Source organism: Oncorhynchus nerka, linkage group LG12, assembly GCF_034236695.1.
Source record: "Oncorhynchus nerka isolate Pitt River linkage group LG12, Oner_Uvic_2.0, whole genome shotgun sequence".
Classification (NCBI taxonomy): domain Eukaryota; kingdom Metazoa; phylum Chordata; class Actinopteri; order Salmoniformes; family Salmonidae; genus Oncorhynchus; species Oncorhynchus nerka.
Window position 1 is genome coordinate 10590872 of NC_088407.1, and position 18766 is coordinate 10609637.

At 52.9% G+C, this 18766-nt stretch overlaps 1 protein-coding gene across 1 annotated transcript in view; it reads right to left on the bottom strand.

Moving 5' to 3' along the window:
* Positions 1–18766, bottom strand: part of LOC115124437 (pyruvate carboxylase, mitochondrial-like) — a 671386-nt gene that overhangs the window by 626796 nt on the left and 25824 nt on the right. Inside the window, exon 2 of the mRNA XM_065025223.1 lies at positions 16520–16665. Coding sequence (XP_064881295.1) covers positions 16520–16664 — 145 coding nt within the window. The 5' untranslated portion in view covers position 16665. The remainder of the gene's footprint in view (positions 1–16519; positions 16666–18766) is intronic.

Here is an 18766-nt window from a genome sequence, read left to right on the forward strand (position 1 = left end):
GGGCTAGGTGGCTGTGTAGCTTTGAGCTGGGCTAGATGGCTGTGTAGCTTTGAGCTGGGCTAGATGGCTGTGTAGCTTTGAGCTGGGCTAGATGGCTGTGTAGCTTTGAGCTGGGCTAGGTGGCTGTGTAGCTTTGAGCTGGGCTAGATGGCTGTGTAGCTTTGAGCTGGGCTAGATGGCTGTGTAGCTTTGAGCTGGGCTAGGTGGCTGTGTAGCTTTGAGTGCGGCTAGATGGCTGTGTGTAGCTTTGAGCTGGGCTAGATGGCTGTGTAGCTTTGAGCTGGACTAGGTGGCTGTGTAGCTTTGAGCTGGGCTAGGTGGCTGTGCAGCTTTGAGCTGGGCTAGGTGGCTGTGTAACTTTGAGCTGGACTAGGTGGCTGTGTAGCTTTGAGCTGGACTAGGTGGCTGTGTAGCTTTGAGCTGGGCTAGATGGCTGTGTAGCTTTGAGCTGAGCTAGGTGGCTGTGTAGCTTTGAGCTGGGCTAGATGGCTGTGTAGCTTTGAGTTGGGCTAGATGGCTGTGTAGCTTTGAGCTGGGCTAGGTGGCTGTGTAGCTTTGAGCTGAGCTAGATGGCTGTGTACCTTTGAGCTGGGCTAGATGGCTGTGTAGCTTTGAGCTGGGCTAGGTGGCTGTGTAGCTTTGAGCTGTGTAGCTTTGAGCTGGGTTAGGTGGCTGTGTAGCTTTGAGCTGGACTAGGTGGCTGTGTAGCTTTGAGCTGGGCTAGGTGGCTGTGTAGCTTTGAGCTGGGCTAGGTGGCTGTGTAGCTTTGAGCTGGGCTAGGTGGCTGTGTAGCTTTGAGCTGGGCTAGGTGGCTGTGTAGCTTTGAGCTGGGTTATGTGGCTGTGTAGCTTTGAACTGGGCTAGATGGCTGTGTAGCTTTGAGCTGGGCTAGATGGCTGTGTAACTTTGAGCTGGGTTAGGTGGCTGTGTAGCTTTGTGCTGGGCTAGGTGGCTGTGTAGCTTTGAACTGGGTTAGGTGGCTGTGTAGCTTTGAGCTGGGCTAGGTGGCTGTGTAGCTTTGAGCCGGGCTAGGTGGCTGTGTAGCTTTGAGCTGGGTTAGGTGGCTGTGTAGCTTTGAGCTGGGTTAGGTGGCTGTGTAGCTTTGAACTGGGCTAGATGGCTGTGCAGCTTTGAGCTGGGCTAGATGGCTGTGTAGCTTTGAGCTGAGCTAGGTGGCTGTGTAGCTTTGAGCTGGGCTAGATGGCTGTGCAGCTTTGAGCTGGGCTAGATGGCTGTGTAGCTTTGAGGTGGGCTAGGTGGCTGTGTAGCTTTGAGCTGTGTAGCTTTGAGCTGGGTTAGGTGGCTGTGTAGATTTGTGCTGGGATAGGTGGCTGTGTAGCTTTGAACTGGGTTAGGTGGCTGTGTAGCTTTGAGCTGGGCTAGGTGGCTGTGTAGCTTTGAGCTGGGCTAGTTGGCTGTGTAGCTTTGAGCTGGGTTAGGTGGCTGTGTAGCTTTGAGCTGGGTTAGGTGGCTGTGTAGCTTTGAACTGGGCTAGATGGCTGTGTAGCTTTGAGCTGGGCTAGATGGCTGTGTAGCTTTGAGCTGGCTAGGTGGCTGTGTAGCTTTGAGCTGGGCTAGATGGCTGTGTAGCTTTGAGCTGGGCTAGATGGCTGTGTAGCTTTGAGCTGGGCTAGGTGGCTGTGTAGCTTTGAGTGCGGCTAGATGGCTGTGTAGCTTTGAGCTGGGCTAGATGGCTGTGTAGCTTTGAGCTGGGCTAGGTGGCTGTGTAGCTTTGAGCTGGGCTAGGTGGCTGTGTAGCTTTGAGCTGGGCTAGGTGGCTGTGTAACTTTGAGCTGGACTAGGTGGCTGTGTAGCTTTGAGCTGGGCTAGGTGGCTGTGCAGCTTTGAGCTGGGTTAGGTGGCTGTGTAGCTTTGAGCTGGACTAGGTGGCTGTGTAGCTTTGAGCTGGGCTGGAGGTGGCTGTGTAGCTTTGAGCTGGGCTAGATGGCTGTGTAGCTTTGAGCTGAGCTAGGTGGCTGTGTAGCTTTGAGCTGGGCTAGATGGCTGTGTAGCTTTGAGCTGGGCTAGATGGCTGTGTAGCTTTGAGCTGGGCTAGGTGGCTGTGTAGCTTTGAGCTGAGCTAGATGGCTGTGTACCTTTGAGCTGGGCTAGATGGCTGTGTAGCTTTGAGCTGGGCTAGGTGGCTGTGTAGCTTTGAGCTGTGTAGCTTTGAGCTGGGCTAGGTGGCTGTGTAGCTTTGAGCTGGGCTAGGTGGCTGTGTAGCTTTGAGCTGGGCTAGGTGGCTGTGTAGCTTTGAACTGGGCTAGATGGCTGTGTAGCTTTGAGCTGGGCTAGATGGCTGTGTAACTTTGAGCTGGGTTAGGTGGCTGTGTAGCTTTGTGCTGGGCTAGGTGGCTGTGTAGCTTTGAACTGGGTTAGGTGGCTGTGTAGCTTTGAGCTGGGCTAGGTGGCTGTGTAGCTTTGAGCTGGGCTAGGTGGCTGTGTAGCTTTGAGCTGGGTTAGGTGGCTGTGTAGCTTTGAGCTGGGCTAGATGGCTGTGTAGCTTTGAGCTGGGCTAGATGGCTGTGTAGCTTTGAGGTGGGCTAGGTGGCTGTGTAGCTTTGAGCTGTGTAGCTTTGAGCTGGGTTAGGTGGCTGTGTAGATTTGTGCTGGGCTAGGTGGCTGTGTAGCTTTGAACTGGGTTAGGTGGCTGTGTAGCTTTGAGCTGGGCTAGGTGGCTGTGTAGCTTTGAGCTGGGCTAGTTGGCTGTGTAGCTTTGAGCTGGGTTAGGTGGCTGTGTAGCTTTGAGCTGGGTTAGGTGGCTGTGTAGCTTTGAACTGGGCTAGATGGCTGTGCAGCTTTGAGCTGGGCTAGATGGCTGTGTAGCTTTGAGCTGAGCTAGGTGGCTGTGTAGCTTTGAGCTTGTGCTTTGAGCTGGGCTAGATGGCTGTGCAGCTTTGAGCTGGGCTAGATGGCTCTGTAGCTTTGAGCTGGGCTAGGGCTGGCTGTGCTAGGTGAGCTGTGTAGCTTTGAGCTGGGTTAGGTGGCTGTGTAGCTTTGAGCTGGACTAAGTGGCTGTGTAGCTTTGAGCTGGGCTAGGTGGCTGTGTAGCTTTGAGCTGGGCTAGATGGCTGTGTAGCTTTGAGCTGGGTTATGTGGCTGTGTAGCTTTGAACTGGGCTAGATGGCTGTGTAGCTTTGAGCTGGGCTAGATGGCTGTGTAACTTTGAGCTGGGTTAGGTGGCTGTGTAGCTTTGTGCTGGGCTAGGTGGCTGTGTAGCTTTGAACTGGGTTAGGTGGCTGTGTAGCTTTGAGCTGGGCTAGGTGGCTGTGTAGCTTTGAGCCGGGCTAGGTGGCTGTGTAGCTTTGAGCTGGGTTAGGTGGCTGTGTAGCTTTGAGCTGGGTTAGGTGGCTGTGTAGCTTTGAACTGGGCTAGATGGCTGTGCAGCTTTGAGCTGGGCTAGATGGCTGTGTAGCTTTGAGCTGAGCTAGGTGGCTGTGTAGCTTTGAGCTGGGCTAGATGGCTGTGCAGCTTTGAGCTGGGCTAGATGGCTGTGTAGCTTTGAGGTGGGCTAGGTGGCTGTGTAGCTTTGAGCTGTGTAGCTTTGAGCTGGGTTAGGTGGCTGTGTAGATTTGTGCTGGGATAGGTGGCTGTGTAGCTTTGAACTGGGTTAGGTGGCTGTGTAGCTTTGAGCTGGGCTAGGTGGCTGTGTAGCTTTGAGCTGGGCTAGTTGGCTGTGTAGCTTTGAGCTGGGTTAGGTGGCTGTGTAGCTTTGAGCTGGGTTAGGTGGCTGTGTAGCTTTGAACTGGGCTAGATGGCTGTGTAGCTTTGAGCTGGGCTAGATGGCTGTGTAGCTTTGAGCTGGGCTAGGTGGCTGTGTAGCTTTGAGCTGGGCTAGATGGCTGTGTAGCTTTGAGCTGGGCTAGATGGCTGTGTAGCTTTGAGCTGGGCTAGGTGGCTGTGTAGCTTTGAGTGCGGCTAGATGGCTGTGTGTAGCTTTGAGCTGGGCTAGATGGCTGTGTAGCTTTGAGCTGGGCTAGGTGGCTGTGTAGCTTTGAGCTGGGCTAGGTGGCTGTGCAGCTTTGAGCTGGGCTAGGTGGCTGTGTAACTTTGAGCTGGACTAGGTGGCTGTGTAGCTTTGAGCTGGGCTAGGTGGCTGTGCAGCTTTGAGCTGGGCTAGGTGGCTGTGTAACTTTGAGCTGGACTAGGTGGCTGTGTAGCTTTGAGCTGGACTAGGTGGCTGTGTAGCTTTGAGCTGGGCTAGATGGCTGTGTAGCTTTGAGCTGAGCTAGGTGGCTGTGTAGCTTTGAGCTGGGCTAGATGGCTGTGTAGCTTTGAGTTGGGCTAGATGGCTGTGTAGCTTTGAGCTGGGCTAGGTGGCTGTGTAGCTTTGAGCTGAGCTAGATGGCTGTGTACCTTTGAGCTGGGCTAGATGGCTGTGTAGCTTTGAGCTGGGCTAGGTGGCTGTGTAGCTTTGAGCTGTGTAGCTTTGAGCTGGGCTAGGTGGCTGTGTAGCTTTGAGCTGGACTAGGTGGCTGTGTAGCTTTGAGCTGGGCTAGGTGGCTGTGTAGCTTTGAACTGGGCTAGATGGCTGTGTAGCTTTGAGCTGGGCTAGATGGCTGTGTAACTTTGAGCTGGGTTAGGTGGCTGTGTAGCTTTGTGCTGGGCTAGGTGGCTGTGTAGCTTTGAACTGGGTTAGGTGGCTGTGTAGCTTTGAGCTGGGCTAGGTGGCTGTGTAGCTTTGAGCTGGGCTAGGTGGCTGTGTAGCTTTGAGCTGGGTTAGGTGGCTGTGTAGCTTTGAGCTGGGCTAGATGGCTGTGCAGCTTTGAGCTGGGCTAGATGGCTGTGTAGCTTTGAGGTGGGCTAGGTGGCTGTGTAGCTTTGAGCTGTGTAGCTTTGAGCTGGGTTAGGTGGCTGTGTAGATTTGTGCTGGGCTAGGTGGCTGTGTAGCTTTGAACTGGGTTAGGTGGCTGTGTAGCTTTGAGCTGGGCTAGGTGGCTGTGTAGCTTTGAGCTGGGCTAGTTGGCTGTGTAGCTTTGAGCTGGGTTAGGTGGCTGTGTAGCTTTGAGCTGGGTTAGGTGGCTGTGTAGCTTTGAACTGGGCTAGATGGCTGTGCAGCTTTGAGCTGGGCTAGATGGCTGTGTAGCTTTGAGCTGAGCTAGGTGGCTGTGTAGCTTTGAGCTGGGCTAGATGGCTGTGCAGCTTTGAGCTGGGCTAGATGGCTCTGTAGCTTTGAGCTGGGCTAGGTGGCTGTGTAGCTTTGAGCTGTGTAGCTTTGAGCTGGGTTAGGTGGCTGTGTAGCTTTGAGCTGGACTAAGTGGCTGTGTAGCTTTGAGCTGGGCTAGGTGGCTGTGTAGCTTTGAGCTGGGCTAGATGGCTGTGTAGCTTTGAGCTGGACTAGGTGGCTGTGTAGCTTTGAGCTGGACTAGGTGGCTGTGTAGCTTTTAGCTGGACTAGGTGGCTGTGTAGCTTTGAGCTGGGATAGGTGGCTGTGTAGCTTTGAGCTGGACTAGGTGGCTGTGTAGCTTTGAGCGCGGCTAGATGGCTGTGGGTAGCTTTGAGATGGGCTAGGTGGCTGTGTAGCTTTGAGCTGGGCTAGATGGCTGTGTAGCTTTGAGCTGGGCTAGATGGCTGTGTAGCTTTGAGCTGGGCTAGGTGGCTGTGTAGCTTTGAGCGCGGCTAGATGTTTGTGTGTAGCTTTGAGCTGGGCTAGGTGGCTGTGTAGCTTTGAGCTGGGCTAGATGGCTGTGTAGCTTTGAGCTGGGCTAGATGGCTGTGTAGCTTTGAGCAGGGCTAGATGGCTGTGTAGCTTTGAGCTGGGCTAGGTGGCTGTGTAGCTTTGAGCTGGGCTAGATGGCTGTGCAGCTTTGAGCTGGGCTAGATGGCTGTGTAGCTTTGAGCTAGGCTAGGTGGCTGTGTAGCTTTGAGTGCGGCTAGATGGCTGTGTGTAGCTTTGAGCTGGGCTAGATGGCTGTGTAGCTTTGAGCTGGACTAGGTGGCTGTGTAGCTTTGAGCTGGGCTAGGTGGCTGTGCAGCTTTGAGCTGGGCTAGGTGGCTGTGTAACTTTGAGCTGGACTAGGTGGCTGTGTAGCTTTGAGCTGGACTAGGTGGCTGTGTTACTTTGAGCTGGGCTAGATGGCTGTGTAGCTTTGAGCTGAGCTAGGTGGCTGTGTAGCTTTGAGCTGGGCTAGATGGCTGTGTAGCTTTGAGTTGGGCTAGATGGCTGTGTAGCTTTGAGCTGGGCTAGGTGGCTGTGTAGCTTTGAGCTGAGCTAGATGGCTGTGTACCTTTGAGCTGGGCTAGATGGCTGTGTAGCTTTGAGCTGGGCTAGGTGGCTGTGTAGCTTTGAGCTGTGTAGCTTTGAGCTGGGTTAGGTGGCTGTGTAGCTTTGAGCTGGACTAGGTGGCTGTGTAGCTTTGAGCTGGGCTAGGTGGCTGTGTAGCTTTGAGCTGGGCTAGGTGGCTGTGTAGCTTTGAGCTGGGCTAGGTGGCTGTGTAGCTTTGAGCTGGGCTAGGTGGCTGTGTAGCTTTGAGCTGGGTTATGTGGCTGTGTAGCTTTGAACTGGGCTAGATGGCTGTGTAGCTTTGAGCTGGGCTAGATGGCTGTGTAACTTTGAGCTGGGTTAGGTGGCTGTGTAGCTTTGTGCTGGGCTAGGTGGCTGTGTAGCTTTGAACTGGGTTAGGTGGCTGTGTAGCTTTGAGCTGGGCTAGGTGGCTGTGTAGCTTTGAGCTGGGCTAGGTGGCTGTGTAGCTTTGAGCTGGGTTAGGTGGCTGTGTAGCTTTGAGCTGGGTTAGGTGGCTGTGTAGCTTTGAACTGGGCTAGATGGCTGTGCAGCTTTGAGCTGGGCTAGATGGCTGTGTAGCTTTGAGCTGAGCTAGGTGGCTGTGTAGCTTTGAGCTGGGCTAGATGGCTGTGCAGCTTTGAGCTGGGCTAGATGGCTGTGTAGCTTTGAGGTGGGCTAGGTGGCTGTGTAGCTTTTAGCTGGACTAGGTGGCTGTGTAGCTTTGAGCTGGGATAGGTGGCTGTGTAGCTTTGAGCTGGACTAGGTGGCTGTGTAGCTTTGAGCGCGGCTAGATGGCTGTGTGTAGCTTTGAGATGGGCTAGGTGGCTGTGTAGCTTTGAGCTGGGCTAGATGGCTGTGTAGCTTTGAGCTGGGCTAGATGGCTGTGTAGCTTTGAGCTGGGCTAGGTGGCTGTGTAGCTTTGAGCGCGGCTAGATGTTTGTGTGTAGCTTTGAGCTGGGCTAGGTGGCTGTGTAGCTTTGAGCTGGGCTAGATGGCTGTGTAGCTTTGAGCTGGGCTAGATGGCTGTGTAGCTTTGAGCAGGGCTAGATGGCTGTGTAGCTTTGAGCTGGGCTAGGTGGCTGTGTAGCTTTGAGCTGGGCTAGATGGCTGTGTAGCTTTGAGCTGGGCTAGATGGCTGTGTAGCTTTGAGCTAGGCTAGGTGGCTGTGTAGCTTTGAGTGCGGCTAGATGGCTGTGTGTAGCTTTGAGCTGGGCTAGATGGCTGTGTAGCTTTGAGCTGGACTAGGTGGCTGTGTAGCTTTGAGCTGGGCTAGGTGGCTGTGCAGCTTTGAGCTGGGCTAGGTGGCTGTGTAACTTTGAGCTGGACTAGGTGGCTGTGTAGCTTTGAGCTGGACTAGGTGGCTGTGTAGCTTTGAGCTGGGCTAGATGGCTGTGTAGCTTTGAGCTGAGCTAGGTGGCTGTGTAGCTTTGAGCTGGGCTAGATGGCTGTGTAGCTTTGAGTTGGGCTAGATGGCTGTGTAGCTTTGAGCTGGGCTAGGTGGCTGTGTAGCTTTGAGCTGAGCTAGATGGCTGTGTACCTTTGAGCTGGGCTAGATGGCTGTGTAGCTTTGAGCTGGGCTAGGTGGCTGTGTAGCTTTGAGCTGTGTAGCTTTGAGCTGGGTTAGGTGGCTGTGTAGCTTTGAGCTGGACTAGGTGGCTGTGTAGCTTTGAGCTGGGCTAGGTGGCTGTGTAGCTTTGAGCTGGGCTAGGTGGCTGTGTAGCTTTGAGCTGGGCTAGGTGGCTGTGTAGCTTTGAGCTGGGCTAGGTGGCTGTGTAGCTTTGAGCTGGGTTATGTGGCTGTGTAGCTTTGAACTGGGCTAGATGGCTGTGTAGCTTTGAGCTGGGCTAGATGGCTGTGTAACTTTGAGCTGGGTTAGGTGGCTGTGTAGCTTTGTGCTGGGCTAGGTGGCTGTGTAGCTTTGAACTGGGTTAGGTGGCTGTGTAGCTTTGAGCTGGGCTAGGTGGCTGTGTAGCTTTGAGCTGGGCTAGGTGGCTGTGTAGCTTTGAGCTGGGTTAGGTGGCTGTGTAGCTTTGAGCTGGGTTAGGTGGCTGTGTAGCTTTGAACTGGGCTAGATGGCTGTGCAGCTTTGAGCTGGGCTAGATGGCTGTGTAGCTTTGAGCTGAGCTAGGTGGCTGTGTAGCTTTGAGCTGGGCTAGATGGCTGTGCAGCTTTGAGCTGGGCTAGATGGCTGTGTAGCTTTGAGGTGGGCTAGGTGGCTGTGTAGCTTTGAGCTGTGTAGCTTTGAGCTGGGTTAGGTGGCTGTGTAGATTTGTGCTGGGCTAGGTGGCTGTGTAGCTTTGAACTGGGTTAGGTGGCTGTGTAGCTTTGAGCTGGGCTAGGTGGCTGTGTAGCTTTGAGCTGGGCTAGGTGGCTGTGTAGCTTTGAGCTGGGTTAGGTGGCTGTGTAGCTTTGAGCTGGGTTAGGTGGCTGTGTAGCTTTGAACTGGGCTAGATGGCTGTGCAGCTTTGAGCTGGGCTAGATGGCTGTGTAGCTTTGAGCTGAGCTAGGTGGCTGTGTAGCTTTGAGCTGGGCTAGATGGCTGTGCAGCTTTGAGCTGGGCTAGATGGCTGTGTAGCTTTGAGGTGGGCTAGGTGGCTGTGTAGCTTTGAGCTGTGTAGCTTTGAGCTGGGTTAGGTGGCTGTGTAGATTTGTGCTGGGCTAGGTGGCTGTGTAGCTTTGAACTGGGTTAGGTGGCTGTGTAGCTTTGAGCTGGGCTAGGTGGCTGTGTAGCTTTGAGCTGGGCTAGTTGGCTGTGTAGCTTTGAGCTGGGTTAGGTGGCTGTGTAGCTTTGAGCTGGGTTAGGTGGCTGTGTAGCTTTGAACTGGGCTAGATGGCTGTGCAGCTTTGAGCTGGGCTAGATGGCTGTGTAGCTTTGAGCTGAGCTAGGTGGCTGTGTAGCTTTGAGCTGGGCTAGATGGCTGTGCAGCTTTGAGCTGGGCTAGATGGCTCTGTAGCTTTGAGCTGGGCTAGGTGGCTGTGTAGCTTTGAGCTGGGTTAGGTGGCTGTGTAGCTTTGAGCTGGGTTAGGTGGCTGTGTAGCTTTGAGCTGGACTAGGTGGCTGTGTAGCTTTGAGCTGGGCTAGGTGGCTGTGTAGCTTTGAGCTGGGCTAGGTGGCTGTGTAGCTTTGAGCTGGACTAGGTGGCTGTGTAGCTTTGAGCTGGACTAGGTGGCTGTGTAGCTTTTAGCTGGACTAGGTGGCTGTGTAGCTTTGAGCTGGGATAGGTGGCTGTGTAGCTTTGAGCTGGACTAGATGGCTGTGTAGCTTTGAGCGCGGCTAGATGGCTGTGTGTAGCTTTGAGATGGGCTAGGTGGCTGTGTAGCTTTGAGCTGGGCTAGATGGCTGTGTAGCTTTGAGCTGGGCTAGATGGCTGTGTAGCTTTGAGCTGGGCTAGGTGGCTGTGTAGCTTTGAGCGCGGCTAGATGTTTGTGTGTAGCTTTGAGCTGGGCTAGGTGGCTGTGTAGCTTTGAGCTGGGCTAGATGGCTGTGTAGCTTTGAGCTGGGCTAGATGGCTGTGTAGCTTTGAGCTGGGCTAGATGGCTGTGTAGCTTTGAGCTGGGCTAGGTGGCTGTGTAGCTTTGAGCTGGGCTAGATGGCTGTGTAGCTTTGAGTGCGGCTAGATGGCTGTGTGTAGCTTTGAGCTGGGCTAGATGGCTGTGTAGCTTTGAGCTGGACTAGGTGGCTGTGTAGCTTTGAGCTGGGCTAGGTGGCTGTGCAGCTTTGAGCTGGGCTAGGTGGCTGTGTAACTTTGAGCTGGACTAGGTGGCTGTGTAGCTTTGAGCTGGACTAGGTGGCTGTGTAGCTTTGAGCTGGGCTAGATGGCTGTGTAGCTTTGAGCTGAGCTAGGTGGCTGTGTAGCTTTGAGCTGGGCTAGATGGCTGTGTAGCTTTGAGTTGGGCTAGATGGCTGTGTAGCTTTGAGCTGGGCTAGGTGGCTGTGTAGCTTTGAGCTGAGCTAGATGGCTGTGTACCTTTGAGCTGGGCTAGATGGCTGTGTAGCTTTGAGCTGGGCTAGGTGGCTGTGTAGTTTTGAGCTGTGTAGCTTTGAGCTGGGTTAGGTGGCTGTGTAGCTTTGAGCTGGACTAGGTGGCTGTGTAGCTTTGAGCTGGGCTAGGTGGCTGTGTAGCTTTGAGCTGGGCTAGGTGGCTGTGTAGCTTTGAGCTGGGCTAGGTGGCTGTGCTTTGCTGGGCTAGGTGGCTGTGTAGCTTTGAGCTGGGCTAGGTGGCTGTGTAGCTTTGAGCTGGGTTAGGTGGCTGTGTAGCTTTGAGCTGGGTTAGGTGGCTGTGTAGCTTTGAACTGGGCTAGATGGCTGTGCAGCTTTGAGCTGGGCTAGATGGCTGTGTAGCTTTGAGCTGAGCTAGGTGGCTGTGTAGCTTTGAGCTGGGCTAGATGGCTGTGCAGCTTTGAGCTGGGCTAGATGGCTGTGTAGCTTTGAGGTGGGCTAGGTGGCTGTGTAGCTTTGAGCTGTGTAGCTTTGAGCTGGGTTAGGTGGCTGTGTAGATTTGTGCTGGGCTAGGTGGCTGTGTAGCTTTGAACTGGGTTAGGTGGCTGTGTAGCTTTGAGCTGGGCTAGGTGGCTGTGTAGCTTTGAGCTGGGCTAGGTGGCTGTGTAGCTTTGAGCTGGGTTAGGTGGCTGTGTAGCTTTGAGCTGGGTTAGGTGGCTGTGTAGCTTTGAACTGGGCTAGATGGCTGTGCAGCTTTGAGCTGGGCAAGATGGCTGTGTAGCTTTGAGCTGAGCTAGGTGGCTGTGTAGCTTTGAGCTGGGCTAGATGGCTGTGCAGCTTTGAGCTGGGCTAGATGGCTGTGGAGCTTTGAGCTGGGCTAGGTGGCTGTGTAGCTTTGAGCTGTGTAGCTTTGAGCTGGGTTAGGTGGCTGTGTAGCTTTGAGCTGGACTAGGTGGCTGTGTAGCTTTGAGCTGGGCTAGGTGGCTGTGTAGCTTTGAGCTGGACTAGGTGGCTGTGTAGCTTTGAGCTGGGCTAGGTGGCTGTGTAGCTTTGAGCTGGACTAGGTGGCTGTGTAGCTTTGAGCGCGGCTAGATGGCTGTGTGTAGCTTTGAGATGGGCTAGGTGGCTGTGTAGCTTTGAGCTGGGCTAGATGGCTGTGTAGCTTTGAGCTGGGCTAGATGGCTGTGTAGCTTTGAGCTGGGCTAGGTGGCTGTGTAGCTTTGAGCGCGGCTAGATGGCTGTGTGTAGCTTTGAGCTGGGCTAGGTGGCTGTGTAGCTTTGAGCTGGGCTAGATGGCTGTGTAGCTTTGAGCTGGGCTAGATGGCTGTGTAGCTTTGAGTTGGGCTAGATGGCTGTGTAGCTTTGAGCTGGGCTAGATGGCTGTGTAGCTTTGAGCTGGGCTAGGTGGCTGTGTAGCTTTGAGCTGGGCTAGATGGCTGTGGAGCTTTGAGCTGGGCTAGATGGCTGTGTAGCTTTGAGCTGGGCTAGGTGGCTGTGTAGCTTTGAGTGCGGCTAGATGGCTGTGTGTAGCTTTGAGCTGGACTAGGTGGCTGTGTAGCTTTGAGCTGGGCTAGGTGGCTGTGTAACTTTGAGCTGGACTAGGTGGCTGTGTAGCTTTGAGCTGGACTAGGTGGCTGTGTAGCTTTGAGCTGGGCTAGATGGCTGTGTAGCTTTGAGCTGAGCTAGGTGGCTGTGTAGCTTTGAGCTGGGCTAGATGGCTGTGTAGCTTTGAGTTGGGCTAGATGGCTGTGTAGCTTTGAGCTGGGCTAGGTGGCTGTGTAGCTTTGAGCTGAGCTAGATGGCTGTGTAGCTTTGAGCTGGGCTAGATGGCTGTGTAGCTTTGAGCTGGGCTAGGTGGCTGTGTAGCTTTGAGCTGTGTAGCTTTGAGCTGGGTTAGGTGGCTGTGTAGCTTTGAGCTGGACTAGGTGGCTGTGTAGCTTTGAGCTGGGCTAGGTGGCTGTGTAGCTTTGAGCTGGGCTAGGTGGCTGTGTAGCTTTGAGCTGGGCTAGGTGGCTGTGTAGCTTTGAGCTGGGCTAGGTGGCTGTGTAGCTTTGAGCTGGGTTATGTGGCTGTGTAGCTTTGAACTGGGCTAGATGGCTGTGTAGCTTTGAGCTGGGCTAGATGGCTGTGTAACTTTGAGCTGGGTTAGGTGGCTGTGTAGCTTTGTGCTGGGCTAGGTGGCTGTGTAGCTTTGAACTGGGTTAGGTGGCTGTGTAGCTTTGAGCTGGGCTAGATGGCTGTGTAGATTTGAGCTGGGCTAGATGGCTGTGTAGCTTTGAGCTGGGCTAGGTGGCTGTGTAGCTTTGAGTGCGGCTAGATGGCTGTGTGTAGCTTTGAGCTGGACTAGGTGGCTGTGTAGCTTTGAGCTGGGCTAGGTGGCTGTGTAACTTTGAGCTGGACTAGGTGGCTGTGTAGCTTTGAGCTGGACTAGGTGGCTGTGTAGCTTTGAGCTGGGCTAGATGGCTGTGTAGCTTTGAGCTGAGCTAGGTGGCTGTGTAGCTTTGAGCTGGTCTAGATGGCTGTGTAGCTTTGAGTTGGGCTAGATGGCTGTGTAGCTTTGAGCTGGGCTAGGTGGCTGTGTAGCTTTGAGCTGAGCTAGATGGCTGTGTAGCTTTGAGCTGGGCTAGATGGCTGTGTAGCTTTGAGCTGGGCTAGGTGGCTGTGTAGCTTTGAGCTGTGTAGCTTTGAGCTGGGTTAGGTGGCTGTGTAGCTTTGAGCTGGACTAGGTGGCTGTGTAGCTTTGAGCTGGGCTAGGTGGCTGTGTAGCTTTGAGCTGGGCTAGGTGGCTGTGTAGCTTTGAGCTGGGCTAGGTGGCTGTGTAGCTTTGAGCTGGGCTAGGTGGCTGTGTAGCTTTGAGCTGGGTTATGTGGCTGTGTAGCTTTGAACTGGGCTAGATGGCTGTGTAGCTTTGAGCTGGGCTAGATGGCTGTGTAACTTTGAGCTGGGTTAGGTGGCTGTGTAGCTTTGTGCTGGGCTAGGTGGCTGTGTAGCTTTGAACTGGGTTAGGTGGCTGTGTAGCTTTGAGCTGGGCTAGGTGGCTGTGTAGCTTTGAGCTGGGCTAGGTGGCTGTGTAGCTTTGAGCTGGGTTAGGTGGCTGTGTAGCTTTGAGCTGGGCTAGGTGGCTGTGTAGCTTTGAACTGGGCTAGATGGCTGTGCAGCTTTGAGCTGGGCTAGATGGCTGTGTAGCTTTGAGCTGAGCTAGGTGGCTGTGTAGCTTTGAGCTGGGCTAGATGGCTGTGCAGCTTTGAGCTGGGCTAGATGGCTGTGTAGCTTTGAGGTGGGCTAGGTGGCTGTGTAGCTTTGAGCTGTGTAGCTTTGAGCTGGGTTAGGTGGCTGTGTAGATTTGTGCTGGGCTAGGTGGCTGTGTAGCTTTGAACTGGGTTAGGTGGCTGTGTAGCTTTGAGCTGGGCTAGGTGGCTGTGTAGCTTTGAGCTGGGCTAGGTGGCTGTGTAGCTTTGAGCTGGGTTAGGTGGCTGTGTAGCTTTGAGCTGGGTTAGGTGGCTGTGTAGCTTTGAACTGGGCTAGATGGCTGTGCAGCTTTGAGCTGGGCTAGATGGCTGTGCAGCTTTGAGCTGGGCTAGATGGCTGTGTAGCTTTGAGCTGGGCTAGGTGGCTGTGTAGCTTTGAGCTGTGTAGCTTTGAGCTGGGTTAGGTGGCTGTGTAGCTTTGAGCTGGACTAGGTGGCTGTGTAGCTTTGAGCTGGGCTAGGTGGCTGTGTAGCTTTGAGCTGGACTAGGTGGCTGTGTAGCTTTGAGCTGGGCTAGGTGGCTGTGTAGCTTTGAGCTGGACTAGGTGGCTGTGTAGCTTTGAGCTGGGCTAGGTGCCTGTGTAGCTTTGAGCTGGGCTAGGTGGCTGTGTAGCTTTGAGCGCGGCTAGATGGCTGTGTGTAGCTTTGAGATGGGCTAGGTGGCTGTGTAGCTTTGAGCTGGGCTAGATGGCTGTGTAGCTTTGAGCTGGGCTAGATGGCTGTGTAGCTTTGAGCTGGGCTAGGTGGCTGTGTAGCTTTGAGCGCGGCTAGATGGCTGTGTGTAGCTTTGAGCTGGGCTAGGTGGCTGTGTAGCTTTGAGCTGGGCTAGATGGCTGTGTAGCTTTGAGCTGGGCTAGATGGCTGTGTAGCTTTGAGTTGGGCTAGATGGCTGTGTAGCTTTGAGCTGGGCTAGATGGCTGTGTAGCTTTGAGCTGGGCTAGGTGGCTGTGTAGCTTTGAGCTGGGCTAGATGGCTGTGTAGCTTTGAGCTGGGCTAGATGGCTGTGTAGCTTTGAGATGGGCTAGGTGGCTGTGTAGCTTTGAGCTGGGCTAGATGGCTGTGTAGCTTTGAGCTGGGTTAGGTGGCTGTGTAGCTTTGAGCTGGGTTAGGTGGCTGTGTAGCTTTGAACTGGGCTAGATGGCTGTGCAGCTTTGAGCTGGGCTAGATGGCTGTGCAGCTTTGAGCTGGGCTAGATGGCTGTGTAGCTTTGAGCTGGGCTAGGTGGCTGTGTAGCTTTGAGCTGTGTAGCTTTGAGCTGGGTTAGGTGGCTGTGTAGCTTTGAGCTGGACTAGGTGGCTGTGTAGCTTTGAGCTGGGCTAGGTGGCTGTGTAGCTTTGAGCTGGACTAGGTGGCTGTGTAGCTTTGAGCTGGGCTAGGTGGCTGTGTAGCTTTGAGCTGGACTAGGTGGCTGTGTAGCTTTGAGCTGGGCTAGGTGCCTGTGTAGCTTTGAGCTGGACTAGGTGGCTGTGTAGCTTTGAGCGCGGCTAGATGGCTGTGTGTAGCTTTGAGATGGGCTAGGTGGCTGTGTAGCTTTGAGCTGGGCTAGATGGCTGTGTAGCTTTGAGCTGGGCTAGATGGCTGTGTAGCTTTGAGCGCGGCTAGATGGCTGTGTGTAGCTTTGAGCTGGGCTAGGTGGCTGTGTAGCTTTGAGCTGGGCTAGATGGCTGTGTAGCTTTGAGCTGGGCTAGATGGCTGTGTAGCTTTGAGTTGGGCTAGATGGCTGTGTAGCTTTGAGCTGGGCTAGATGGCTGTGTAGCTTTGAGCTGGGCTAGGTGGCTGTGTAGCTTTGAGCTGGGCTAGATGGCTGTGTAGCTTTGAGCTGGGCTAGATGGCTGTGTAGCTTTGAGCTGGGCTAGGTGGCTGTGTAGCTTTGAGTGCGGCTAGATGGCTGTGTGTAGCTTTGAGCCTGGCTAGATGGCTGTGTAGCTTTGAGCTGGACTAGGTGGCTGTGTAGCTTTGAGCTGGGCTAGGTGGCTGTGCAGCTTTGAGCTGGGCTAGGTGGCTGTGTAACTTTGAGCTGGACTAGGTGGCTGTGTGTAGCTTTGAGCTGTACTAGGTGGCTGTGTAGCTTTGAGCTGGGCTAGATGGCTGTGTAGCTTTGAGCTGAGCTAGGTGGCTGTGTAGCTTTGAGCTGGGCTAGATGGCTGTGTAGCTTTGAGCTGAGCTAGGTGGCTGTGTAGCTTTGAGCTGGGCTAGATGGCTGTGTAGCTTTGAGTTGGGCTAGATGGCTGTGTAGCTTTGAGCTGGGCTAGGTGGCTGTGTAGCTTTGAGCTGGGCTAGATGGCTGTGTAGCTTTGAGCTGGGCTAGATGGCTGTGTAGCTTTGAGCTTGGCTAGGTGGCTGTGTAGCTTTGAGCTGTGTAGCTTTGAGCTGGGTTAGGTGGCTGTGTAGCTTTGAGCTGGACTAGGTGGCTGTGTAGCTTTGAGCTGGGCTAGGTGGCTGTGTAGCTTTAAGCTGGGCTAGGTGGCTGTGTAGCTTTGAGCTGGGCTAGGTGGCTGTGTAGCTTTGAGCTGGGCTAGGTGGCTGTGTAGCTTTGAGCTGGGCTAGGTGGCTGTGTAGCTTTGAGCGCGGCTAGATGGCTGTGTAGCTTTGAGCTGGGCTAGATGGCTGTGTAGCTTTGAGCGCAGCTTTAAGACTGTGTAGCTTTGAGCTGGGCTAGGTGGCTGTGTAGCTTTGAGTGCCGCTAGATGGCTGTGTAGCTTTGAGCTGGACTAGGTGGCTGTGTAGCTTTGAGCTGGGCTAGGTGGCTGTGTAGCTTTGAGCTGGGCTAGGTGGCTGTGTAGCTTTGAGCGCGGCTAGATGGCTGTGTGTAGCTTTGAGCTGGACTAGGTGGCTGTGTAGCATCATAAACTATATAACACACACTATCATGTAAGTAATAGACATGCAATGTGATGGTATGTCACGAGATCTATAATACAGATGAACTGTCATGTGTTGGGATATACAATATACCTTAGTTATTGTCGTGTGCTGGGATAACATGATCTCTAATGCAATTCCCTCCTAATAACAATGATGGATAAGATGTACTGTCATGTGTTGGGACAAGTGATGTCATTCATCCCCATAGTTATAATGTCATGTCGTATTGTGGGTGGAGCCTTACCTCTGTTGGCCACCATGACCTTTTTGATTGGTCGATACTCAAAGTTCTGGGGCGACGAGTGGGCAGTGCGAGTGAGAAGACACGCCCTCTTTACTGCTAGCAACCCCAGACCCCCTCGACCCACCCCGGAAACACACAGCAACATCCTGGATAGAGAGAGAGAGAGAGAGAGAGAGAGAGAGAGAGAGAGAGAGAGAGAAGGAGAGAGAAGGAGAGAGAGAGAGAGAGAGAGACCACATCATGAGGAATTAGCTATCCAAAATAGCGTTATATGGAGAAATAACGTTGCAAACCTGTACAGCAATATAACAATATAAGAGCCCATAACAACAAGATATACAAGACAAATTACAAATCCTTGAATCAGCTGAGACTGTCATAATCCTGTGGACACCCCAGTTACAGAACAAGAATTATCGACACAATCGTGTCTCGGATCTTTTCCTGCAGCGATTCGCCATCCCATCTGCTTTGCGCTTATTTGTTTTTCAACAGGACAATGACCCAACACACCTCCAAGCTGTGTAAGGGCTATTTGACCAAGAATGAGAGTGATGGAGTGCTGCATCAGATGACCTGGCCTCCACAATCACCCGACCTCAACCCAATTGAAATGGTTTGGGATGAGTTGGACCGCAGAGTGAAGAAAAAAGCAGCCAACAAGTGCTCAGCATATGTGGGAACTCCTTCAAGGCTGTTGGAAAAGCATTCCAGGTGAAGCTGGTTGAGAGAATAGCCAAGAGTGTGCAAAGCTGTCATCAAGGCAAAGGGTGGCTTCTTTTAAAGAATCTAAAATATATTTGATTTGTTTAACACCTTTTTGGTTACTACATGATTCCATGTGTTATTTCATTGTTTTGATGTCTTCACTATTATTCTACAATGTAGAAAATAGTAGAAAGAAAAACCCTAGAATGAGTAGGTGTTCTAGAACTTCTGACTGATACCTTACATTCCATAAACTAAAATTGGATAGACTGAAACTTTTCAACATTATCCCCCCTCATATTTGGAACCAAGGATCGATAACACAAATATTTACAAAATTTCACCTAAATAATTACAGAGGAATTTGCATTAACAGCAACTTGGGGAAATGTCTCTGCAGTATCATAAATAGTAGACTACTTCATTTCCTTGATGAACACAAGGTCCTTAGAAGAAACCAGATTGGATTTTTAACAAATTACCACACAACAGATCACATTATACCCTCCACACTCTAATTGACAATCAAGTAAACCAAAAACAAAGGCAAAATCTACTTTTGTTTCGTAGACTTCAAGAAAGCATTTGATCACATTTGGCACAACATTTTTTTTTTTTTTTATAAACTAATAGAAAGTGGTATTGGAGGGAAAACGTGATGTTACTAAATCAATGTACATTAAAAACAAATGTGTGGTTCAAATTGGCAGCAAGCAAACAGACGTCTTCTCTCAGAAATGTGGGGAGAAATGATTTACTGTTTAACATCGACATTAACGAATTGGCAAACAGAATAGAAGAATCAGAAGCACCTGGTCTCACCCTACACAATAGAAGATTCAGAAGCACCTGGTCTCACCCTACACATTAGAAGAATCAGAAGCACCTGGTCTCACCCTACACAGTAGAAGATTCAGAAGCACCTGGTCTCACCCTACACATTAGAAGAATCAGAAGGACAGTCTGGCTATAGAGACCGGTCGTCACAGACAAACCTGGCTGCCCAGAGAGGACAGTCTGGCTATAGAGACCGGTCGTCACAGACAAACCTGGCTGCCCAGAGAGGACAGTCTGGCTATAGAGGCCGGTCGTCACAGACAAACCTGGCTGCCCAGAGAGTACAGTCTGGCTATAGAGGCCGGTCGTCACAGACAAACCTGGCTGCCCAGAGAGGACAGTCTGGCTATAGAGACCGGTCGTCACAGACAAACCGGGCTGCCCAGAGAGGACAGGCTGTGCTCACTCTGCCCCCTGGCTATAGAGACCGGTCGTCACAGACAAACCTGGCTGCCCAGAGAGGACAGGCTGTGCTCACTCTGCCCCCTGGCTATAGAGGCAGGTCGTCACAGACAAACCTGGCTGCCCAGAGAGGACAGGCTGTGCTCACTCTTCCCCCTGGCTATAGAGGCAGGTCGTCACAGACAAACCTGGCTGCCCAGAGAGGACAGGCTGTGCTCACTCTGCCCCCTGGCTATAGAGGCAGGTCGTCACAGACAAACCTGGCTGCCCAGAGAGGACAGGCTGTGCTCACTCTGCCCC